General features: G+C 42.0%; 1 protein-coding gene across 5 annotated transcripts in view; it reads left to right on the top strand.

The window, feature by feature from the left end:
* Window positions 1-4,775: 4,775 nt before the first annotated feature.
* LOC131234939 (transcription initiation factor TFIID subunit 12) overlaps window positions 4,776-27,338 on the top strand; it is a 70,472-nt gene continuing 47,909 nt past the window's right edge. For 4 of the 5 annotated variants that reach the window (XR_009165845.1, XM_058231944.1, XM_058231945.1 and 1 more), the window contains exons 1-2: window positions 4,776-4,984; window positions 9,743-10,267. Coding sequence is in view for 4 of the 5 variants with exons in the window: in XM_058231944.1 (XP_058087927.1) it covers window positions 9,761-10,267 (507 nt within the window). In the remaining variant the exon portion in view is untranslated. The remainder of the gene's footprint in view (window positions 4,985-9,742; window positions 10,268-27,338) is intronic. The other variant, XM_058231943.1, reaches the window with a different exon arrangement.

Below are 27,338 nucleotides of genomic sequence, written 5' to 3' on the forward strand. Positions count from 1 at the left end.
TTTGGAGTTCAAGCTCCTCATCTTGCAAGGGTCACCCACAAACGGTCCAATCTCAAAGCCCTTCATCTTGCAAGGGGCACTCTCAGCCATTCTAATCTTTATGCTCATAAATATGCAAGGGGCATCTCCAGTGAGTCCAGATTTCAAAATTCTAAGTCCACAAGGGGATGATCTTCCCGTCACGACATCAATCATCCAGGGGGATAACCTCCCCCCTCCAATAATCTATTAAGGGGACAACCTCCCTAGTGCAATATTAATCAGCTGGGGGCACAACTTGGCCACTCTGATCAACTAGGTGCACAACTTGCCCACTCTTGTCTCTAGGGGGACAACCTCCCCCCTTCGACAATCAATCTAGGGGACAACCTCCCCGTCACAACATTAATCAACCAGGGGCATAACCTGCCCACTAAAGCCAGCCAGGGGCACAGCCTGCCCACAATGCCATCATTATTATCCATACCAGCACCGTCAGCCGAGAACCAAGGGCAGAAGTGCCCACAATCTAGCCAGAGCAACAAGAGATATAAGGAGCCTCGCATTTTAGCCATAGACGCACAATGCTCTAATGAAAACATCCCATATCATAATATCAAACTTAAGACTACGAATCACATTCCTCTTACATGTCTCATCGGATCAAAATGCGTCTTTAATCTGACTGAGCACCAAATCTTCTACTATCGGCTTGAATATCAAGATTAGCACATGTCGTTGAGGCCTGAGGGAATGAGGGCAGGAGAGAATTGGGATATCAACATCCTCCACGTGACAAACCAAGGCGCAAAGGTCCTAGAAGAAGATGAAGTCGCTAAGAAGAGGATCCCTTCATTTTCACGTTCATTCAGTTTATCGATGCAAAGATCGTCTGCCCTAAAGGTAGGCCAGCTTCTACCCTAGAGGATCAAGTGAACAGACTGAACCTGACTGAGCTACTTGAAGAAGACTTGGGCAAGCGGTAGAAATTGTCCTCAATTGATTGGACCATAGTCTTGGTCCCACCTGAGCTAAATAAGCCCAAATAGTTACAATGCATCGAGGATAAGCCGCAATAAACCACGTCCAACACCAACTCAGATCCCAGCCCTAGATTGATCATGACGCTTGGGCATAGTGGCAATGGCTAGCCTACTGATCCTTCCAGCCCTGCTTCCTGAGGGGAAGGAGCGGAGGGTAGTAAAAGGTTCGTAGTCCCCATGACGGTAAATAAAAGTCAATGCAAATACTGTTTGGCTCCTCGAGCTGAATTAGGCCCCTATTTCATAATGCTGCCATTGCTCATGGTCCTTAAAAAATAATAATAATAAAATAAAATAAATATTTTAAAAAAAATCCAAAAATCCAAAACCCAAAACACCATATATTTCAAAATTATATATATATATATATATATATATATATTAAAATTTTTTAAATTTTTTAGATATTTGCAAAATTCCAAAAAAACTAGAAAAATTTTAAAAGCAAAGGAAATCCAAAAATCTCAAGTAATAAATTGTCAGGTCTATCAGTCAAAACACTCGAGAATAAAGTCAACTCATATGATTTTAATTTAGAGTTAGACTTTGAACTCAAGAGTTTGGACCAACCCACCGATGTGGAAAATGATGAGCCGACTCTCGAACTAAAGGATTTCCTCAGAAAGTTCAAATCCAAAAGCTAGTATCATCCTAAAAAATTTCGACATTGTAAATCTAAGATCTCCCAAAATCTTCAGAGAAGTGCGCATTGAGAATCCTTGTCCTCGAAAAATAAGTAAAGAGTGATTGAATTCTTGAAGCCATGATCGCTTAATCTTGCATTGCATGAAGACTTGTCTAAATTCAATAAAAAAACCTTAGCAACCAAGCTTAAAATCAAGCCCGTCAAGTAGAAGCTGCCAAGACCATGCCTACATTCCATGTTAGAGTGTGTGGCCTACACATGAATGAATACAACGGCGGAAGAGATCTTACAGCTCGGTTATTATTAGCCAATGATAGAGATAGATTGCTACCAGCATGTCAAAAAGTACTACAAGTGTCGGGAGCACATACACCAGATCTACGTATGCACTTTGAAACTCTACAATTAACCTGAAAAGGCTGTAGCCATTCTCTATGTGGGATATTGACATTAGTGGGAAAGTCAGTCCGACAACATCTAACATGATCGACTACTTTGCAAAGTGGATAGAGGCAACATTTTGATCTCACGTGATAATAAAGACGACATCATCAGTTCCTAAGGATTCTCACGTGTCGCCATCATCAACAATCGGACGCCCTTCGTAAGTTCAAAGATGAAGGGCTGCTTCTATATGCATAGTTATGAACGAAACTCTTTATATGTTGATTGGTGAAATAGAAGCTACCATGTAAGTTCAAATCCTGTTAAGGCGAGTGTTGATGGAGAATGAAACCACGAAAAAGAAAGCTAGACTGAGTTCGCAACAAGCATCGCTACATCCATCATACTTAAGGGGCAATTTCAAAGCTCAAATGCGACAATCCAGAGTTCTTTTAGGACCTTATAACCCGAGGTGAGGATCTTTCGAAGGTTAGTAATGCCGACAATGTGAAAATCTTTCATGGGTAAGCTAATCTAACGCTATTAAAATGTTACAGTAGTAAAGCTAAAATCAACCGACCAAGGTTGGTTATCTTGAAGGACATCCAATAAATAAAGGGTCAAAGCATAAAAGAGAGAAAATACATATACAAAAAAATAGACAAAATAAAAAGAAAATAAAGAGCACGTAGTCCAAAAGATATAAAAAATGACCCCAAAGCACAAATCGATCACCCTTCCACCCCTCAGGGTGAAGTTGACCCAATTCAATAGCTTTACCATTATGACTTAAGAGAAGGTAAGAGAGACTACCAATCGACCGACAGCGATGGAATATCCAACCTTTTAGTCGCTACAAAAGTTAAAGAAACTACGAAAAGAAAGACGTGCCTAAACAAAGAGGTCAGAGTGAAAACCTTAAAGGGCGCTTTGAGTAAAAACCGTTGGCAAATAGTAGACTTGGTGAAAATTTGGAAGGACACCAATGATAAAAACAACATAAACTGCCAATGGACAAGTAAGATCAAATACTTAGGACGTGCTGAAAATTCGAAAGGGCACCACGAGCAAAAATGACTAGATAAGCTAGCCATAATAAAAGCCTAAAGGGACATTATAAGCAAAAATGTCGCAAAAAGGAAAACAGAAAAAGAAAGCAAGTACATGAAGGATCTAAACAAGACGAAGATTCAATGTGTAGAGGTGGGTACGTAGCTGAGCAGGGGCTAGAGGTGAATGGGGGAGTTTAATTCCTTCCCATAAGTTCATGGGTTAGGACCCTCTGTCTTTGGGTCGCAATGAATCCCTGTAAGTTTTTGCATTGGGATGCTTAGCTGGAGTCTACTATGATATTTGTGAGAAATCTACCCTTCTCATTCATTTTATGAAGTCATTTTACAACATGCCACCAAAAATGAAGTGGATCCTAAGCTTAATTGGACACACTAGATGGTGAAAAGCAGAAAAGATACGCCTATTGTTGAGACCTTTTTGGGCTCCACCGTGATGTTTATATGCCATCCAAGCCATTTATAATGTCATTCTAGCAGGGATGAAGTGAAAACACAAAAATCTTAGCATGATATAAACCATTTGTGGCCACGTGAATGTTTCAATGGTGGTCAATGAATCCCTACCATTTCCTCTCACATGGCCCACTTGAGCTTTGGATCCACCTCATTTTTGATATCATGCCCTAAAATGAGCTCACAGAATGGATAAACTGAGTGGATTTCTCACAAACAACACGGTGGGCCCCACCTACATCCCATCGTACGAACTTCCTGAAAAGGCTTTCCAGGAAATCCCTGTAGATCACGGGACACGAAGCTAGGCGGGATCTTTGTGAGAAATTCACCCCATCCATCATCCGCTGTGTGAGATCAATTTACCACATGATACCACAAATCAGGAATATCAAAAACTCAAATACGCCGTGCGATAGGAAACAATGAAGATTGAATGTTAATTGTAGGATCTGGCTTTTTTTTTTTTTTTTTGTAAAAAATTTAAATTTTATGTTTTTGGTCCATCCCAATGGGAATGACCTTATGAACGGCATGGATAACATATAAACGTCGCCATGGAACCAGGGAGGTTTCAACGGTAGGCATTTCCCTGCCCACTGTTTCGTGTCGTGCGGCCCACCTGAGTCCCATGTCCGAAACGGATTAGCTACTCCCCCTGCCCCCAGCCCCGTGGCTGGTGGTCGGTGCTTCGTGGGTCCGACCATGATGTATGTGTTTCATCCATTCCGTTCATCCATTTTTACAGATCATTTTAGGGCTTTATTCCAAAAATGAGAGGAATATAAATCTCAGGTGGACAACGCCACAGGAGAACAATAGTGATTGGATATCCACCATTTAAATCTTCATAAGGCCCACTGTACTGTTTATTTGACATCCAATCTGTTGATTAGGTCATACAGACCCAGATGAAGGGAAAAAACAAAGATCATCTTGATCCAAAACTTTTATGGCCCTAAAAATTTTTTAATGGTCGATGTTCATTCAGTACTGTTTCCTGTAATGTGGTCCACTTGAGATTGGGATTGACCTCATTTTTGGTCTCATATCATAAAATAATCTATAAAAATAGATGGACAGCATGGATAAAATACATACATCATGGTGGGGCCCACAGAGCACCGACCATCAGCCATTGGCTGGTGGCGGGTGCGTAGCCAATACGTTTCCTGTCCTAAAATAGTCCGAGAAAAAAAAAACACGGATGGACGGGGTGGATTTCTCACAAACATCACAGGTGAGCCCCACCTAGCTTCCCGTCGCAGGAACTTCCAGCGGAAGGCTTTCTCAGGAAATCTGCGTCCCAGCCTTGCGGGGAGAGAGGAAGAGAGAAACAGAAGAAGTAGAAGAAGACGACGACGACGACGACGACGAGAAGAGAGGAAGACGAAGAAGAGGAGAAGGTACGCACTCTCTGTCTGTCTGTCTGTCTGTCTCTCTCTCTCTCTCTCTCTCTCTCTCTCTCTCTCTCGGTTTTTTTAAGGGAATGGGTGTTGCTCTTGTTTCCACAAAGGAGCGTGAGTCGATATTTCATTATTTTGCGATGTATTGTCGATACCACGATACATCACGCCATATCGACTCTATATAAACTCCCTGCTAGTTTCATATAGGAGGAATGCGTTACAGAAAATATCGGCCGATATTATCGATACTGCAGTCGTTGCTGCTTCATCTCTCCTTTTGTTTATGATAGTCGCTGAGAGTTTAAGCATGTTGATTTCGAAGGCCATGGACTTGGGGATTCTTAGGGGGTTTCTATTTAAATGAGGAATTATTGATTTCCCACCTCCAATTTGCAGAGGGTGAGGTCTCTCATAATCATTTTTCAATGTCAAAGGCATGCTGAGATGCTTTGAAGCGGTTTGTGGGTTGATAGTTAATTTGCGGAAAGGCCCAATAGCTGGAATTGAGATGAATGAAGAAGCGTGAACTCGATGGCTGGAGCTTTTGGGTGTACTCATCTTCCCTTGAACTAATACCTTGGAATGCTAATGTCAAGGCTTCTTGGGATTTGAGTATTGTAAGGTTCAAGAAGGGGTTGGCTAGGTGGGAAAAATGATAGCTCTCAATGGGCGGAAGAATTACTCTAATCAAAGCCGCATTTATGAATCTCCGTGTACTATCTATCCCATTTTAAAATGCTGGTGTGTATTGCAAATAGAATCGGAAAAATCCAGATAGATTTCTTGTGGGAGGGTAGGGAGGAGGGCTGTAGATTTCACCTCCTTCATTGGATGGAGGTGCAAAACTCTAAGAAGAATGGCAGTCTGTGGTTGGTTCTAAATATGGATTCTTTGATGAAAAGAAATGGTTTCTTGCCATCTTGCGAGGAATGAACGCTTCACTATGTGGAAATCTATTGATTTGATTGGGAGGGGATATGGGGAGGATGATCAGCCCATTCCTTGTAGAGTCTGCCATTTGCTTGAGGATGGCACAGGGTTTGTGGGCAGAGGCAATAACACCCGATTTTGGAAGGATGGATTGGGGAGACCATGCTGGAGTCGGCTTTCCCTTCAATGTTTGCTCTAGCTGGAGACCCTTCATGGTTAGCGACTTATGTGAATCCATTGGGGATTCAGTGTTTGGAATGCTAACCTTCGGCACAACTTGAGGGATCATGAGTTGGGGAATTCAGTGCTCTCTAGGAGATCCTATGAATTCAAAATTTACCCCTTAAGTGAGGATCAGAGGGTGTGGAAGTGGTCTTCAAGGGAAAAGTTTTTATCCAAGCCTGTTATGTATATTCTGTGTGAGATGGGTAGAGAAGTGCATTCTTGTGCCTATGCGCAGAAAGTTGCTGTCCCTCCTAGAGTTCAGGAATTTGTGTGGACAGCTTGCACAAACAAATCCTTACTTACAATAATCTAAAGAAGAGTGGAATCACAATCTAAAATATATGTTCGATGTGTAGAAGTGCAGAGGAATCAGGAGATAATCTATTCTTGTGTTGCACAGTTGCAAGAACAATTAGGGACTCGGCATGGCAACTGTTTGGGGTGCAATGGGATTTTCTAGATATGCTACCATAAACATGTTCCAAAAAAAAAAAAAGAATACATATTTGGAATATTTACATTATTTTGGATTTTCTAGATATTTTTTTCAGAATTTTTCAGGAAGAATGGTGGCGACCATTATGACCATCATTACCATTACGGAATACCTTGTTTGGGTTCATCGATGTGCCTGCGTTGGGTTTTTAGACACCCATACATAGAGACCAGTTCAGCTGCAGTTAAGAAAATAATCTCCATCAAGTAGCTAGTCTCTAGCTACCCAAATCACTTGTAAGCTTTATTTGTAGGTTTCCTCTTTAACTTTTTAAGCCCTGACAATGAATAGGATTTTCTATTGATTACAAGCATTTATTTAGCTTTAGCAAAAGCTCGTTGAGGAATTGAATCATCAACTTCTCTAAACAATGTTTTTTTACCATATATTGGCCCTTTTTAGTCTTCAAATATTGAAGGTTAGGGTCTTTTGTAAAGATGAAATTGCTCTACTATAACTGTAATATTTGACTTGATGGTTGTTGATTGAATGCTAAGTTTTCAGTTGATCATCTACATTTTAAGACTAATCAAAGTCTAAAGCTGAAATTATTAATTTGAAGACAAATTTTGATTGATAAGATGAGGGAGGGGGTAAACACAAAGCTAGATTTATGGAGGGGTGCTTAAGAATTTAAAGGATTTACACTTATTTGAACAAACAAAGTGTATGGAGTGCAATTTTAGTAATAGGAGTAAAATGAGGAATTAGTTAAAATTGATGGCCAAGAAATTTCCTAAATGATCAATATCTTTATCTTAGGTTGATAATTCATTAGATTGGAGAGATTGAGAAGGATGTTGCCTGTAGAATTCAAGCGGGGTGGAAGAAATGGAGACATGCCTTTGTAGTTTTATGTGCTTGTCATGTACCACTCAATCCGAAAGGGAAACTTAGGATGGCTATAAGACCGGCCATGTTTCATCGGAGGAACAAGTTCATAGGATGAGTGTAGCCACAATGCGCTGAGATGGATTAGTGGCCAAACAAGGAAGGATAAAATTATAAATGAATGCATTTGAGGGAATTTAGGGCACCAATAGGTAATAGGATGAGGGAAAATAGATTTAGATGGTTTGGTCATGCACAACAGAGACCAAGAACTGCAGGTTAGGAGTGAGTTGGTACAAGTTGAAGGCTCTAAAATGACAAGGGGAAGGCCTAAAAGGATATGGGCGGAGTTCGTGAGAAAAGACTTGATGACCTGTGGTCTAATTAAAGTTACGGCTCTTGATAGAGTGGAATGGTGGAAAAAGATTCATGTAGCTGACCGAATTAGTTGGGATGAGGCTTAGATGATGATGATGATTTATTTGAATATATTCTTAAAGTCGAGTGCCTCAAAGCGGTTGGTGTGATATCGAGAGAGCTCAATGTCAGGTTTCTTGTCGGGAGGTGCGCTTGGATGATTGGTGACTTTGAGCTTTCCTAAGCCCACATGCATGAGCGATAAAGCTTGCCATGTGCCAACATGGCATGATAGGTCTTTGATCCATCAGTTAGAATTGCACCACTATATGGATGCCCTAGCCCAAGAATTAGATTGATCCACTAGTTAGGTGGGCAATAGTTTTCAAAACAAATGTATGTCTATGAAAAACTTGGTCGAAGTTTTCTGACCCATTTGCCTGTTTCCAGTATTGGAGTTCACATGCTGAGTGAACCGAATTTATTTTGGGAAAACATATACAACGTCAGAGCAACTTGATGGATGGATTGGATCTCACTACTATATCCCATGCTGGCACATGAGCTTTACTACACGTGTGTGTGCTTAGCAAAGTGCTGGTGACTTTTATGATTAATGTTAAGAAACCATCTTCTATGGTCCTAAAATGAACTTTTTCAATGTTGTTTTGGTAGATAATACTTGATGAACACTGTTTAGATATTTGGCATTGACATAATACTTGATGAACATTGTTTAGATACATGATGGCATTATGTTGGGGCATTTGGAAAGAAAGTGAAGGAAGGGGTTTTGAAGACCCCCACCCAAGTGTTGAGGACGTCAGAACGCATCAAAAGCAATTTAATCAGTTGGGATTTTATTCTCCCTCAATTTATAGGGACGTTGCTTGTGGATCTTCTTGGTAATTGGTCCTTGATTGCAAGTTCTAAGGCTTCTTATCCTTATGCCAGTGGAGAAGGCTTTATTTTGATGCTTCCTCCTAGGTAGTTGGGGCCCTTTGGTATGGGTGGTGTCCTTTATGATGAAATGGGCAATATTATCTTCTTTTATTTGGTTCCGGTTGGTATTAATAGCGTGCCTATGTAACGATCCCAAAGGTTTAAAGAACCTAGCTTGACATGCTCCATCAGTCATGAGCCTTTTGGCGTATTGGTTAGGTAATGAAAGCTGCTACAGTGTGGAAAGGGCTACCTGGACAACAAGAGTGCAACCCCAATGCCCTCTCCAAGTGGAAAAGTGCTAGTGGAAACTGCTACTTGGAATAGAGGCCAGAGTGAGTGCCATAGAGTGGCTACCGCGGACGTTGGTTGTGGACCGTGGTGGAATGTTACGATCACAATGATTTAAAGAGCTTAGCTTCACGTGTTCCATCAATATTAGGGCCTTTGGTGTATCGTTTAGGTTCGTAACAGTGATGGCAGAGGCTGTTGAATTACGAGAAATGCTGTGGTTATATATGTATGTATGTTTGCATGTATAGGTCTCAAGTCCAACTGGTTGGACCACAAGTTATGGACTACCCACCAATTAACTTCCAACCTGTTTAGTGCATTTAAAATCCAACCCTTCCAATAGGTAGATCTTGTAATAATGATCATCTATTGGAAAAATCAGACCCATATATTTATCATATGGGCCATTCCTCAAAAACTGTTTATAGGCATTGATAGATAGTAAAATCAAGTGTGGTACACTCGATAAGTATTTGTGACGTAATTTTGGATGAGGTGATCCTCATAATGGGAAAATCCTAATTTTGAATACACATGAAAGGGCGGAAGTTATACACTGGGTTGACTGTAACTTGTGGTCCAACCAGTTGGACTTGAGACCTCTCTCGGGGCCTTTTCTACCTCTTTTGTAATTGGCTTGTTTTTTTTTTTTTCCCTATATATATATATATATTTTGCAGAAATTCCAAGGTCATTGTATGGGAAGAGGCCCATCTATGGGTTCTCCTAGTTCTTCATCACCCGGTACGCCACCAAGTTCGCAGCCTCAATCGCAACCATGGATGTCGTCAGCCCAAGGAAAAGTGCATCAACCTTCCTTACCATCCCCTCAATATAGGCCACATTTGAGGCCACAAACGTTCCAACAGAGACCGCACCTTCCGCAACAACACCAGCATCCCTTGCAAACCACTTCTCACCCAATACCGGCTTCCCAACAGCAACAGCATCTATCGTCACAATCACATCAGTCCCAGGAACACTTCGGTCAACAGTACCCTCCACCAAGGGCCCAACAACCGGTGCAACATCAACATCAGCCTATGCGACCTCCTGCATTGGCGAGTCAGAAGTCTATTTCCCCGGGGACCGTGCAACCTGGCATGGTCCAGTCAGGGCCTACCACCATGATGGGTAGTACAGATGCTGCTGAATCCGGCAACCAGATTTTAAGCAAGAGAAGCATCCATGATTTAGTCACCCAGGTGATTTGTGCATTCATTTTCCTTGCATTTCTATAGGATATGTTGCCATGTCTCTGTCCATGCATTTCTAAAGCACATGCTGCTGATCTTCTCTTTTCAATCTTACCATTCATTGCGCATTTTGAGAAGAGATTTGTAGAAATGAATTTGCCGGATTGACATGGTTCAAACATATCTTGGACATAGACACACGTGGGACATGTCCAAACAAATATTAAAGTCATAAAATTTATTTATTTTTCTTTGAAAGTTGACAACAAATTTTATTGAGAAAGAACCCACAGGTGACAAAGAATACAACAAGCGAAAAGATTCCAAAACAAACAGCCCCCAACAAAAGAACCCCAGCAAACCGTAACCCCAAGGAACAACAAACTGAAAAAAGGCGCACACCCCAAGCAGCTGAAAAGGCATCAACCCCAATCCTTAGAATAGTTCCAAACTTTTGTAGCAGTCCAATTGGCATTGTAATTTATATTTTGAAAGCATATTTACATGTAAAAATATCACAATAATGATATTTGTTGAAACTAAACACCCCCCAAAATAATAATTTATTTTTATGTAACAAGCATCCCAAGATTATAAAATTTGGTTTTTCATATGAGACATGTCTGGAGTGTTGGGAACAAACTCAAATGCTTCTCGACATTGAACAACTTTAAAAATGTGCCATCTCCATTTTACATAATTGAAACCTTGAATTGATCTCAAGCTTCTCTTTTATACCGTATAGATCTGGGAATATTCTCTTGCACTTAGGAATTAGGATAAAGCTATTCATCTCATGCTCATTGGACGAGCTGGAAAAGACAGTGCAGTGTGTACGAGTGATCCAGCATTCAATCCCTGGTAGCATTACCTTTCAAAAAAAAAAAGAAAAAAAAAAAGAAAAAAGAAAAAAGAAAAAGAAAAAAAGAACAAAGAAAGAGAAAAAAAGATGTATTTGTTTATGTATATATATTTACATGTATTGATAATGGTTATCACATATTTGGCTATTTGCATAAATAGTGTTTGAATTCCTTAATTCATCTCTTTTTTATTTGGGAGATAACCTTTGATATTCAGAATCCATGCCTTCCACAATTTCTGTTAGCAACAGTAATTTCCTATGTAAATCGACACGACCTGGAACCTGTGCACAGTACTCCTTGCCAAGGCTCAAATGAAATGCTAATTTATAAGAAACTATTTTCACATTATTATCATATTCTATTTTGCGCGCTCCAGGGTATCGTTAAACGCCACTATGGTGTTGATGAATGCTAACTCTCTTTGGCCTTCCCTAGCTTGCATCGGTGAATGTGCTTATTGCTCCAAGCCATCCATTAGCATGGTCACTAGAGCTGTACACGAGCAGAGTAAGCTCGGTTACTCGCTCGACTCGACTTGGCATGAGTTTGAGCCGAGCACAAGCATGAGTTTGATAGTCGTTTTGATTGCGAGTAGAGTACGAGCTGGGCAATACTCGACTCGGTACTCGACTCGATATTCGACTCGGTACTCGACTCGATACTCGACTTGGTACTCGACTCGTACTCGAGGGTATTATTATTATTTTGTATAAATTGTTAATATATGTCAAAAACTGATATCATATATTGCTAATATATGTCAGAAATTGTTAATATATGTTAATATAGCTAATATATGTTAATATAGAAATTGTTAATATGTTAATGTAGAAGTTGTTAATATGTTAATATAGCTAATATATGTCAGAAATTGTTAATATGTTAATATGTTAATCTGTTAATATAGCTAATATATGTTAAAATTGTTAATATATGTTAATATAGCTAATATATGTTAATATGTTAATATAGAAATTGGGCTCAAATTTGGACTCGGACTTGGACTCGACTCGAAAACTCAGACTCGACTCGGCTGGATTTCTGCTCGTACTCCGCTCGTACTCGGACGATTAGAGCACGAGCAGGGAATCCATGCTCGATGCCTGAGTAGAGCCGAGTACGAGTAGGACTCGGCAGTGCGAGCCGAGCATGAGCTGGGCAATACTCGGCTCATCTCAACTCGTGTATAGCTCTAATGGTCACTATTGGATAGTCCATTACCTAAAATCCACAGTAGAATGGCCCAAGGTTCATTGGTTGGATGGTCAATGCAATTTTAGCCTACTTCCTTCAAACTTTCAGCTGAAATGTAATTGACCACTGAATCGGGGGATATGGTTTATCAAAGAGTTTATGGGCTGGATCAATGAGCACAGTTTCCGTTCAGTGTCAATGAAGGCTTTGGTGCAAGTTAACAAACCTCACTATCATAGTGAAGGTTAACTGACCCTTAGGTTTGTTATTGTTATTATTTTCATGGAATAAATCACATACACTTAGGGCCTGTTTGGCCAGGCAGATTGGATGGGATTGGAAGGGATTGGAAGATAGATCCCGGGATTGGCCAGGCGTGCCAAACAGACACAGGATCCTGATCCCGGGATATAGCAATCCCATGGATCTTAAGACAATCCACTGATATCACCATCGTTACCTTTAAATCCCATCCAATCCACCCGAATCCCTTCAAAATTTCCTGGGACGTGTTTGGTTCGAGGGATTGAAAGGGATTGGAAGTTTTAATCCCAGGATTAGCCGGGCGTGCCAAACAGACCCCGTATAGCAATCCCGGGATATAGCAATCCCATAGATCTTGCACCAATCCACTGACGCAGCTATCATTACCTTGAAATCCGTGCAATCCACTCTAATACCATCCAATCCCATCCAATTTGCCTGGCCAAACAGGCCCTTCGTGTGCCCAGAGTCGGTGGGCACATCTCCCACTATTTGAGACTGCTGGATGGGAATCTTAACACACATTTCAAAATGGGCTTGACAATTCAAGATCGAAATGCTCATGGGTACTTGCTAACCGTGTTTAAATGGTGGGAAACAATGTGTACCTATTCTAGGTGCATTGAAGTCGTGTTCTATTTTTACATATAAATAAACAATTATAATATGCTAGTTCTGTGAGTAGCCAATATAAAATTTCAGTAAGGTACATTCCTCTGTATTGAAAGGAGTTATGGACTTTTCATTTCCCTTCTAAGATCCTTTAATGAAAGGAAGATGGGTTCTTGATGTGGTTTTGATAGTGACTAAATGTTTTATACTTGAAAAAAAGAAGGGAACGAGAACCATGACCGTTATGTAGGATTGATATATCGAAAGCTTATGACCATGCTGATTGGGCCTTCATGGATTATATGCCATATACGATGGGCTTTGGAGACAAGTGGAGGGAGTGGGTTGGAGCTAGTTTATCATCATCTATATATGATGTAGGACATGAAAATTAGATATGATGTGCAAGATTTCAGGCTTTAGATCATAATAATTTAGAAACAATCACAATAATTCCACATCCTACACAAAGTCAAGCATTCAACAAGGGGAATCTATGAGGGTCCAAGCCTACACATGTTAGGGCTGAATCAATTAAAAATTATAGACCAAACAATGCTTAAAGGATAGTAGATTCATCCACACATGTAAAGGATCATTTCCCAATTCAAGAGATCCTCACGTTTTAATTCGGGAAAACCTAGGGTTTCAAAAGTGGAATAGAACTTGGGGATTTGAGATGATATAGGGTTAGGGTTATGGAAACAAGGTGAAAGAGGAGTGAAATAGAGACAAGAGGGAACTTGTGATCAGTCTGCACGTGTGGACAACAAACTGGCCTGACGCACGTGTGTGGATGGCGGCCCGCACGTGTGTGGGGCCCACGAATTTGGAATCATCCAGCTAGGGCCTGGTCAGCCAGGGATGGGCCTAGAGGTGGGCATCGAGTCGAGTTGGATCAGATTGGGTCCAACTCGGTTCGATCCGAATTTTTAAGTGATCCGAACTCGATCCGGTTCGGGACTGAGTCCAGGTCAGTTGACTTGATCCGATCCGATGCACTGCTAGCCTGACCCAAACCGAGTCCGACTGGGTCAGGGAAACCGAATCGGATCGGGTTGGGTACCGTTCGGATCGGAAGAGAGGTGGTTGATACCAAACGGAAAGGGATTGGCTGGTGGTGTATTGACGTCAGCAAGTTCTTTGAGTCAAGCTATAAGGTACGTGTTAAATCCAAACCGTCCATCCATTTGGAGAGCTTGTCTTAAGGATTGAGCCGAAAAATAAGACAGATCTAAAGATCAGTTGGAACACACTGCAAAAAACAGTGGGGGATTGAATATTTACCATTGAAACCCTTTTTGAGATAATAGAAGTTTTGGATCAATATGAAATTTGTTTTTCCACTTCATCCATGTGTTTTTAACATTATTAACAGATTAGATGAAAAATAAACGTTATGGTGGGGCCCATGTAACTTTAATCTCATTTGAGCCGTTCGTACAACTCGGAGCTCGAGGCGCGTACGTGCTGGTCTTCGCATGACACATATCATCATTCATCATGTCTCCTTCACGAATTTCCTGCGAAAGCCTTTTGCAGGAAGTTCCCGTGCAAGGGTGCTGGGTGGGACCCACCGCTATGTTTCTAAGAGTCACTCCGTCCATCAGTTTTGCGAGCTCATTTCATGACATGAGACCAAAAATCAGTAGGATTCAAAACTCAAGTGGGTCGCACGAGAGGAAACAGTCGGTTTTCAACGAGCATAGTTGAAACATTCTACTGGCCATAAAAGTATTGTATCAGCCTAAGTTTGTTGTGTTTTTACTTCTTCCAAGTGGGAATAACCTTATAAGCGGTTTGGATGACACACAAACATTAAGGTGGAGCCCAGGAAGATTTCAACGGTTGGAATTTCTTTCCCTAATTTTCCATCTCGTGAAACCCACTTGAGTTTTGAATTCTCCTGATTTGTGGTCTCATGTCATGAAATGAGATCGCAAAATGGATGGACGGAGTGAATTTCTCACAAAATTATCGGTGGTTCCCACTCACCATCCTTGCGTAGGAACTTCCTGCGAAAGGCTTTCGCAGGAAATCCGTGTCTGCCAAAACTTACCAATATTTATTGCAGATAAACTTTGATACTCTGGCAGAGAATGATACTCTGGTAGACAAATACACAGGCACTTAGAATTTACTTAGGAATTGCATGTGGAATGCAAATAATTCAAATTAAATTGTCCAAATTTTGGTCATAAGCCTATTTGTAACACTAACCAAAAATTACACTTGGTTTATTATCTGACTATTAGATTTGGGAATATTTATTAGATAGTTAAAAATGAAACTATCCAACGGTCTCATTTCATAAAAAAAAGTGTCCACGAATCAGATATTTCATTTGTCCTAAAAATCTGATTTTTAGTTTTTAACTCTTCAACAGAAGGTTTCACAGTTTAGTCGGTCCAGTTTGAGTTATCATGTGATAGGTATTCTATTTCTAAGTGCCTGCATATAGAGTTGTACACGAGTCGAGCCAAGCCGGGTATTGCCTAGCTCGTGCTCAGCTCGCACTGCCCGAGTTCGAGCAGATATTGAGCCGAGTTCTAGCAGAGTTAGAAGATAAGATTCCGTCATTGTTGGGGGATTTCCAAAGTCGATAGAAGCTGTTCTTGGCGAAGAACCAATTTTCACGGGAGATACCATTAGAATTGGTGCGGAAAGAAATCCCGAATATTTCCACAGCACCCAACTGCTTAGTGTAATGGATGAAGCAAGAGTTCATCCAGCGATTTGGGTGCCATGAAAAGATCTCCACTTTATTCAGTTCTAAAATAAAAATACATAATTTAATCCTAATCGCTATTTCCCCATAACAAAATCAAGAAAAGAAAACCAAATTAAAGAAAGCATACCTCACATTCGAGTTCCCTGCATGTTACCCTTCTTCTCTACGTGTTGGCAGGAACAGGCATTATCAGGCTTCCAAGAAAGGACCTTTTTGGGAGGAATGGGAGAATCAGGAGCATCATCGGCGCCTCCCCAGACAATGAATTTGTCACCGGCATCATCGTCAATCAGCTGATAAGCACCGGGAGTTCTAGTAGGTTTCCGAGTGTAAGCAGCCCTGACAGAAAAAGACGCTGATTTGGGGCATCTCATTCGTTCGCAAGTGAAGAGGAGTCTCTCTTTCTTGAAATATTTCAGGGATTCCTGCAATTTTAGAGGAGCTTTCGCCAATGTTTCTTCCTCTTTCTATCTTGGCAAATTCACCCGTAGCTTAGGGTTTTTTGTTTTAGGATATATATACCCCTAGTCGAGTACCGAGTCGAGTCGATTTCGAGTACTATTTGAGTCGAGCCGAGTCGAGCAGGGTCAAGCTTGTGCTCGGCTCGAACTCAATTCGAGCACCAAAAATCAGCTCGTGCTCAGCTTGAACTCATTTCGAGTCGAGTGAGTTACCGAGCTAACTCTGCTCGTGTACAGCTCTACCTGCGTATCAAGCTCCATACGCAGCCAGAGTTTCAAATAACTCCCGTATTTATTCCAGAAATAATCACCTGCAGTCTAACAGAACTACTCCAGAAATAATCCAACGGCTCTATTTTAACTTCATACTACATGACTAGATCGGATCGGATCCAATCGGATCAGATTCCAGATCGGATCGGTCTGGATTGACAACGATCCGAACTCGATCCGATGAACGATCGGATCTGATTGGCCTTACTTGAACCGCATTGATCCAAGCCTTTGGTTCGGTTCGAATTAGGTCGGATCCACCGGATCTAGTCAGAAATGCCCAGCTCTAGATGGGCCACCTTTCCTCCAAATTTCAGGCCAAACAGATGATCGGTTTGAACACGGTGCTCCGTCGAAGTTTCAGCGCTCCTGTAGGGCCAGATTCTGGAAATCTGCCATAGGGGAAAGATTAGCTGAAACATGGGTGGATTTGATGAAGGGATGGCTGTAGGAGATGATGAATATAGAGGGTAGGAGATGGGGGTGATTTGGGATGGGTGTGGCTTTGCACCACGGTAGTTGGCCCTTTGAAGAAGGGAGGGTTTCGCACTCAATTAGATTTCCACAACTTAGAGAATTAAAGAAGCAGGAAAACGCGGAATTTTATTAATCATCTTCAATAAAAAAACCCTACAAGGGATTACCTATTTATAAGAAAAACCTATATCCCAAAAGCCGCGCCATGTGCGCATACTATTATTTAAAGACGAAGTAATAAAAAATAACAACTAATCAATGCAATCTAAACCGTTCATGATGTTTCTAATAACGGTAATAAGCAAAACTCAAAGTCCTAGGTCACCTAGGGTAGTGGGGCACGATCATGAGATTCAATGATGGGATCCACATGATGATCGGGTCCACCCCAAGGAACCAAAACACAGTCCTCTAACTAGGAGGCCCTCCATGAATGTCGTCATCGATCTAAATTGAAGGTGCGTGTGCGCGAGATGTCCCCATTAACTCTCTCCAGCTGCTAAGATTTCGCCACTGGTGAAACAAAATTCTTGAATCGCTCCAAGATGTCAGGATCAAGTCTCTAAAGCTCCTCCTCAGTGAGCCACATACTGTCTGAAGTTGAGCGTGACTTTCACTTGACTAGGAACTTTCGAAATCCGCCGTCTAACATCGATATTATCTGATGGTCCAGAATATCCTCTATCTTCTGGGAAGGGTAGGTATGAGAGGTAGAGGCTGGGAAGATGGGTCGGGAGGGGGCCAAGGATCAAAGGAAAGGTCTGGGGAATCAGGATGGTTAGGTGATAGGCTGAACAATGTATCAGTGGTCCCTTGAAATGCAACTAGATCCTTCACATTGAATGTGGAAGTAATTCCCATGGAAGGTGGAAGATCTACCACATACGCATTGAGACCGTTTCGTTTTATAATTTTGAATGGTCCAGCGCTATGCGCGTGTAATTTACAAACGACTCCCTGAGGGTACCGCTCTGGCTTGATGCGGACCATCACAGAGTCTCCTACATTGAATTCCTTAAATCGTTTATGTTGGTCAACATAAATTTTGTAATGTTTATTACCAGTATTGATTTTTCGCCTGATTTCTTGATGCAATGAATGAATGTGATGTGCAAAAGATTCTGTAGACTCTAATGGCCTATGGGACTGGGACATAGGGATAAGATCAATAGGCTTTCTAGGTTTATAACCAGCAACGACTTTAAAAGGATTTAAACCTGTGAATCTATCGATAGAACTATTAAATGCAAACTCGGCGATAGGTAGTGCAGTGTCCCACGTCCTGGTGTGCTCCCCCATTAAACACCTGAGCAAATTTCCCAGACTCGTATTGACCACCTCAGACAGGTTTGGTAGAGTCGCCCCAGGGACTAAATCAATGGCGTGCTGTATATTCCTCATAGGGGGAAGCTCATCCGGTAGATCATCGGGAAAGACATTACAAAACTCATCTACTACCGGAATGACCTCAGTGGGTAACTCTGCACTAGCCTCTGGTGCACTTTCCCTATCCACAATGGCGTACACCATCGAGTCCGACTCAGTTTCTTGCTCAAAGTCTTTGGTATTTAGAATATGGAGAGGCTTAGACTTGGACTTCCATTCCTCAACCAACCTCAAGTGATAAGAGAAAATGAAGTATTTTTCTTTAAGAGTTTCTTTCATTTCTCCCCAATGGACTATTGGGGGTTCCCTTAACCTCTTTCTTTCGCTCCACAGTAGCCCAAAACCTCTTTGCTTGGCCCACAAGCTTCATCTTGGTAAATTGAAGCTTCATCTTGGTAAATTGAACTCGACGAGCATCCGACATGTCATACAACTTAAAATAGTGGTCCATATCCGCCAACCAATATAGAAAAGCTTTAGGGTCCTTACTTTTGCCCGGGTGGTAGAGTCTCAGGAGTTTCAACTCCCGGTCAAGGGTTCGAGTACCCATAGGTGGTGAAATTCCACTAGCGTGAGTGTGTGGGGGTGTGTGTGTGTGCGCGTGTGTTTAAAAAAAAAAAGCTTTAGGGCCCAAGTGACCATTAAACGTAGGGGCCTCCACTCTAACTCCCTTGAGGAGTTGTGCATCTGGATAATAATGATCATGATGCCCCTCACGGGGTGGGTGCACGAGTGCACGCCCATGTCTGTTTCTTTGGCCACCTCCATTCCATTGTCTATCCTCCTGACCACTTGCCTGAGATTGGGCATCTTCCCCAATGGCGGGTTTGCCCGGACGGAGGTTTCTAGTTGGGTAACGCGCACATTAAGCTGATCCCAATGTTGGTTAATATGTTGTTCAAAGTGCCTACCCAAAGACTCAAACTGCCGGGTTATGTTGTCCATTGACTTTTGTAATTGCTCCATGTTTAGTGCAGGGTGCAACCCAAAACCGCGACTAGTACGTGTGGGCATACAACTGCCCACTCAACTCAAAGTTCCTCTAATGCAACTATATGCGTCTAAATGAGACTAAATGCTCTTATAGAACTCTATATGAGGAAGACTATGCAACACTCCTAAAATTTCAGTAACATAACTGTCCAAATAGTTTGTTAACAAAAAATTCAGCAATGAAATTGGGGAATTTCTGACAACAGAAAATTCAGCAGTCTATGTTGTGAATGATGGGTCCTAAACAGACCTATATGATGAAATTTAATGCAAAATAAACGTGAGTAGACTAAATTCTAAACATGCAATGCAATCCCCTATGAAAAACTTAAGCTTTGATACCAAATTTGATGCAGGACATGAAAATTAGATATGATGTGCAAGATTTCAAGCTTTAGATCATAATAATTTAGAAACAATCACAATAATTCCACATCCTACATAAAGTTAAGCATTCAATAAGGGGAATCTACGAGGGTCCAAGCCTACACATGTTAGGGCTGAATCAATTAAAAATTATAGACCAAACAATGCTCAAAGAATAATAGATTCATCCACACATGCAAAGGATTGTTTCCCAATCCAAGGGATTCTCACGTTTCAATTCGGGAAAACCTAGGGTTTCAAAAGTGGAATAGAACTTGGGAATTTGAGATGATATAGGGTTAGGGTTATGGAGACAAGGCGAAAGAGGAGTGAAATAGAGACGACAGGGAACCTGTGATCAACCCGCAAGTGTGGACAACAAACTGGCCTAACGCACGTGCGTGGATGGTGGCTCGCACATGTGTGGGGCCCACGAATTTGGAATCGGCCAGCTAGGGCCTGGTCGGCCAGGTTGGGCCACTTCCCTCCAAATTTCAGGCCAAACGGATGATTGGTTTGAACACAATGCTCGGTCAAAGTTTCAGCCCTCTTACATGGCCAGATTATGGAAATCTGCTGTAGGGGAAAGATTAGCTGCAAATGTGGGTGGATTTGATGAGGGGATGACTGTAGGAGATGAGGAATATGGATGGTAGGAGATGGAGGCGATTTGGGATGGGTGTGGCTTCGCACTACGGTAGTTAGCCCTTCGAAGAAGAGAGGGTTTCGCACCCAATTATGTTTCCACAACTCGGAGAATTAGAGAAGCAGGAAAATGCAGAATTTTTTTAATCATCTTCAATAAAAAAACCCTACAAGGGGTTGCCTATTTATAAGAAAAACTTATACCCCAAAAGCTGCGCCATGTGTGTATACTATTACTTAAAGACGAAGTAATAAAAAATAACAACTAATCGATGCAATCTAAACCGTTCATGATGTTCCTAATAACGGTAATAAGCAAAACTCGAAGTCATAGGTCACGTAGGGTAGTGGGCCACGATCGCGAGATCCAATGATGGGATCCACATGATAATCGGGTCCACCTCAAGGAACCAAAACACAGTCATCTAACTAGGAGGCCCTCCATGGATGTTGTCATTGATCCGGATCTAAGGTGGGGCCCTCCTCCTTGCGACGTGCGTAAAGGGGGCCTGCATGTGCACGATATGTCCCCATCAATATATGCCCGTAGAAAGTAAGAATCTTGTGTAGAAAGTAAATATGGTAGTGCTAGTCATTGTGGGATGTTGTTAAAGAGTAATTGTGAGGATAATGAACCTAATGCTTTGGGAATTTTGAAGGATTGCATGAACTTCCTATCAAGGTGCTGCTCCTTTTTTTGAACTCATGCTTCTTTCTCACGCTCCTTCCACTTTTTAGGTTTTAACACATTCCTAACTGACGCAGGACAGCCCTAATTATGATGCATGCTCATGGACATAATTAAACAGCGGAAATAAAAGGAATAAATGATCTAAAATTCTAGCAGTAATCATCATAACTGAGAAAATCATAAAGGAAACATGCAATGGAGCGGGCCATCACCACAACCATGGATTATGGAATTCAATTACTACTTAGGTTGGATCTGGCGAGGGATGAGACCTCCCGATCTTGCACGGTCACACCCAATCGATCAACGAAGATCACTAGTTCAAAGAACCAAGAAGTTTCTCGGATTAGGGATTTGAGAATTTGGGGGTTTAGGGTTTAGATCGGTTCTCAAGATTTTGATCGAAGAAGGATTAGCCAAAACTGGAAAATAGAAGGAAGAAAATTATTACCTTGAAGAAGTTGGAGGGGCACAAGAAGAAATTAGAAGAAGAAGATCAAGGGAAGAGAAGAAGCACCATTAGAGAGAAGAGAGGAAGGAGGCAACCAAAGGATTTGCTTTTCATTAATCAATAGTTAAAATTCGAGTTTAGGGCTTTAGCTCACTTAAATAAGCAAAGAAAGACATAAAATTACTAAAATACCCCTAGGATAAACAAATAAAGACATAAAATTACTAAAAGACCCCTAAGTTAAAAACGTGCAAATAACATAAGTACGGGAAAGTTTGGGCGCTCGGTCTTCTTTCTCCAATCTTCCTTCACATGTGTCTTCCCTGAGTGGGGTCTTCTATATGTCCAATCACATGTGAAAGGTCTTCAACTCCTCAATAGTCGCCTATCCACAAGGACGGCACTTGTGGTTGGCGCTTTCTTCGTTGGTACACCTTGAATGCGCTTGTGTCCGCATCAATTCCCTTCGGGTGAGAAAAACTCGACTCCAACGAGTTGAAACTTTTGTAGCGCTCGAGTAGATCTGGATCAATACCCTGCAATGCGTCGCCCGACAGCCACGTAGATTCAAACGATAGTTTGTTCTTCCACTTGACAAGATACCTTTGGAAACCCCCATCTCTCGTAGATACTATCTCGTCATCCAAGATTTCCTCAATTGCTTCTTTATGGGTAATGGGTGGAGGAGGGGGTAGAAGGGGTTGGGTAGCAAACTCAGAAAAAGGCCATGAAAGGGACGATGTATCATCAATGGGAGTATGGGCACGGACTAGATCTTCCACATTAAAAGTTGGATTAATGCTCATTTCAGGTGGAAGGTCAACCTGATACGCGTTGGACCCAACCTTCTGTAATATCTTGAATGGTCCAACACTACGCGCTTGTAATTTCTTTGCAGATCCTTGAGAGAATCACTCTGGCCTTATTCACACCATTACATAGTCTTCTTCTTGAAATTCTTGCACTCTACGATGAGAATCAGCTAAAACTTTATAATCATCATTGCTCTTATTTAACTGCTGTCTAATATGTGTATGCAAATCATGAATATGGCGTGCGAATGCATCGGCTGACTCAGAAGACCTTTGGGTAACAGACATAGGTAAGAGATCTATGGGCATTCTAGGTTTATAGCCACTTACAATTTCAAAAGGACTCAACCCTGTATATCTATTAACTGACCCATTATAAGCAAGTTCAGCAGTTGGTAAAATTAGGTCCCAAGTCTTAACATGTTCACCCACTAGACAACGTAAAAGATTTCCAAGGCTACGGTTTACCACTTTAGTTTGACTATCTGTTTGTGGGTGGTAAGCAGTAGAAAATTGCAAACGAGTTCCCATAATGTGCCACAGTGTCTTCCAAAAATAGCTAGTAAATCGAACATCACGATCAGACACTATGGTTTTAGGTAACCCATGGAGACGCACCACACCATCAAAAAAGAGACGAGCAACATGAGACGCATTTGACGTTTTCGAACATGGGAGGAAATGCGCCATTTTAGAAAAACGGTCCACAACGACAAAAACGGAATCGTGCTTTTTTATAGTCTTGGGAAGCCCGAGCACGAAGTCCATACTAATGTCCTGCCACGGAGCATGTGGCACTGGCAATGGCGTGTACAGCCTGGTATTTTGCTTTCTTTGCTTTGCTAGCTGACATGTTCGACACTGCCCTAAAACTTTGGCTACGTTTCGCTTGAGTTTTGGCCAATAGAAACGATCTTCCACGAGGGTAATGGTCTTATCACGACCAAAATGGCCAGCTATCCCTCCTGAATGAAGCTCCCAGATGAGGAATTCACGAAGGGACATACGGGGAATACAAAGTCTGTCTCCCTTGAAAAGAAAGCCATCTTTAAGAACATATTCGCCCATAATATGCTGGTCACTAGAGAGCGATGCGTAAGTACCCCTAAAATCAGGACATATGGGGTATTCATCTTTCAGTTGCTCAAATCCGACTACCTCTACACTCAAGGAGTTGAGCAACGCCACTCTCCTACTAAGGGCATCTGCTGGTTTGTTTTCAACCTCGGCCTTGTGTTTCAAAACAAATGAATATTCCTGAAGAAACGCTACCCAGTTGGCATGCTTTGGGTTGAGTTTCTTCTGAGAATGCAAATATCTTAAAGCCTTATGGTCAGAAAACAAAACGAATTCTTGCGGTAGGAGGTGGTGTCGCCAATGTCTCAGGGATTGCATTACCACATAAAATTCTTTGTCGTAAGTGGAGTATTTTTGTTTTGCCTCATTCAGTTTCTCACTGAAATAGGCCACTGGGTGTCCTTCTTGACTCAACACTCTACCTATACCGACACCAGACGCATCGCACGCTACTACAAAGACTTTAGAAAAGTCAGGTAGACGCATGACAGGAGCTTCCGCCATCTTGCCCTTAATTTCTTTAAAAGCCTTGACGGCGACTTTAGACCACAAGAACTCTCCCTTTTTCATACACTCGGTAATGGGAGCCATGATCGTGCTAAAACTCCTAATGAACCGACGATAAAAAGTTGCTAGGCCGTGAAAACTTCGCACCTCATGAATGTTTCTTGGTTCTGGCCATTCAACTATGGCCCTGACTTTTTCAGGGTCTGCGTGCATCCCTTCAGATGACACTATAAATCTTAAGAACACAACTTGGCTAGACATGAATGCACATTTCTTAAGATTAGCGTACAACTTTTCCTTCCTAAGGACACTACAGACCTTCTTTAAATGTTCAAGGTGTGATTCCTTAGTGGTACTATGAATAAGAATATCGTCAAAGTACACCACTAGGAATTTTTCTATGAACGGCCTCAAAGCTTCTGTCATCACCCGCATGAAAGTACTGGGTGCGTTAGTCAAGCCGAAGGGCATGACCAACTACTCATACAGCCCATCTTTCGTCTTAAACGCCGTCTTCCACTCATCTCCTGGGCGTATACGGATTTGGTGATATCCATTCTTGAGGTCTATCTTAGAGAATATAGTGGACCTGACCATCATGTCAAGCATATCATCAAGTCTAGGTATAAGGAACCTATACTTACAGTACTTTTGTTTTTGGCACGGCTGTCCACACACATGCGTCATGTGCCGTCTCTCTTTGGCGTCAACAATGCAGGCACGGCATACGGGCTCATACTCTCTTGGATGAAACCCTTTTGCAAAAGCTCATCAACTTGCTTCTTCAACTCTGCATGCGCTGCAGGGTTCATCCTGTAGTGAGGAAGGTTCGGTAGAGTAGACCCTGGGACAAGATCAATGGCATGCTGTATGTCCCTCATAGGTGGCAACTCATTCGGTAAGTCTTCAGGAAATACATCACTGTATTCCTTCAGGACCGAGGTCACTTCACGGGGCAACTCTGATGGAACCTCAGGTGTAATTTCTCTAGCCACAAGGGCATACACCATAGACCGAGGTCACTTCACGGGGCAACTCTGATGGAACCTCAGGTGTAATTTCTCTAGCCACAAGGGCATACACCATAGAATCCTCCTTAGCCTCTTTTTCAAACTCTCTTGCGCTGATTATATGTAAAGACTTAGGTTTGGATTTCCCCATTTCTCTAGGCTCACTTGCCTTCTCATCCTTCTTCTTCCCTAGTGTATTCTCAGGTGGCATGGGATTAAGTTTGATCTTTTTACCATTATACATAAAAGTACACGCATTCGAACGGCCAAAGATCGTGACATCATTATCGAATAGCCACGGTCTACCTAGGATAACATGTCCCACATCCATAGGTAAAACATCACACCACAGGGACTCTTTGTATGACCCAAACTTGATGGGGACTAGACATTGCTGGGTGACAGGTAGGGATGTCTTGTCAACCCAAGAAACTTTATACGGGTCTGGATGAGGTGTGGATTTCAGTTTTAAGCGATCTAAGGTGCTAGTGGAAATCACATTCTGACAACTTCCACTGTCCACTATCACCTTACAATTCTTTTCACCACACTTGGCAATAGTGTAGAAGATAGTGCTTCGACGCTAGTCAGCACTACTTCTAGACTGAGCTAACACACGCCTGACTACTGCAAGCGTTACTTCTCCATCCACTTCTTCTTCATCAGTAAGTCCTCCTTAAGGGTGATACTCTTCAACTTCATAATCACCTTGGTCATCTCCACCCTTGTGGGACTCGCCTATAACTAAGGCTCTCCCACGGCTCTTCGTAGGACACTGATTAGACATGTGGCCAAGGTTGCCACACTCATAGCATCTCACTTGGCTCATGTTACTAGAACCGGCACCAAAAACCCCTTTGCCCTTGTCCTCCCTAGGCTTAGGCGGAATGGTCGCCTGTGCCCTAGGTTGACTACCAATATTAGGTCTAGTTCCTTGGGAACTAGATCTAGCACTGGAGTCTCGGGACTCAAAACGACGAACGACAGGAGCCTTCAGATATTGCTCTAACTCCTGCACGACTTGATATGCTTCATCTAAGTCCGTTAAGGGCCGAGTAATAAGCTCGCGCTGAAGATCCGCACAAAGGCCTGTCTTGAAACGCGAGAGCGTTACTAGAGGGTCTTCTCGGATATCACATCACATCACATACTCTTCAAATTTAGCGATGTAGTCAGCGGCAGGCATTGACCCTTGGCATAAGGATTGCCATTGGTCAAGGAGCTTCTGACGGTATGAGAGAGGAAGGTACTTCTCCTTCAACTTCTTTCATCTCATACCAATGTGTGATAGGGGCTCTACCAACTCTCTCCATCCTACGCTCGGTGTTGGTCCAGAAGAGCTTGGCTTGACCCACAAGCTTCATCTTAACAAACCGCATTTGACGGTTTTCCGACATGCCATACCACTCAAAGTAGTGGTCCATATCAGCAACCCAGTCAAGGAACGCCTTGGGATCCAAGCGCCCATCAAAACTCGGGGCCTCAACTCTCACACTCTTCATCACATACTCATCTGGATCATAGCGGTCTTGATGACCACATGTGGCTCGTGCCTCTCCCACCACACCACGACCGTTACTACGATCTCTATCCTCACTACCACCACGTGTGGCAGCGCGTTCTTCAATGATTCCTTCCACTTGGGAGTGCGCATCTTCCCCTACAGCGGGGTTTTCCTTTTGGGACGCCTCTAGTTGCTCCACCTTAGTCATGGTAGTGGTAATTTGGTTCTCAAGGCGGGCAAACTCACGCCTTTGACCCGCTTCTAGGGCGGTTATCTTTTGTATCAATTGAGCAAGTTGCTCAGATAACTGCTCGTTATTCATGGTAGGTTGAAGTCCGAAACCTCTACCTCTTCTCGTGGGCATACAATGAAGACTTGAACCAAACTCTACCTAACTAGACTACTAGGTGTTATGACTTTCAAGATGAATGCGATGAATGCAAAACTACTATGAACTGACACAATTAAGTTGAAACAGGAAACAACTCAAATCTGAAAATTTTCCAGATTAGGAACTTTCTAAAATTGGAAAGTTTCTAAAATTGAAAACTTTCTAAACCTGGAATTTTCCTAAGTTAAACCTAAAAATCAAAACCCTAATTTGATAACTCGATCTAGACAAAAACCATGCAAGCTTAGGCTTTGATACCAAATTTGACGCAGGACAACCCTAATTATGATGCATGCTCATGGACATAATTAAACAGCGGAAATAAAAGGAATAAATGATCTAAAATTCTAACAGTAATCATCATAACTG

This window comes from Magnolia sinica, chromosome 19, assembly GCF_029962835.1.
Source record: "Magnolia sinica isolate HGM2019 chromosome 19, MsV1, whole genome shotgun sequence".
In the NCBI taxonomy this organism is placed as follows: Eukaryota; Viridiplantae; Streptophyta; class Magnoliopsida; order Magnoliales; family Magnoliaceae; genus Magnolia; species Magnolia sinica.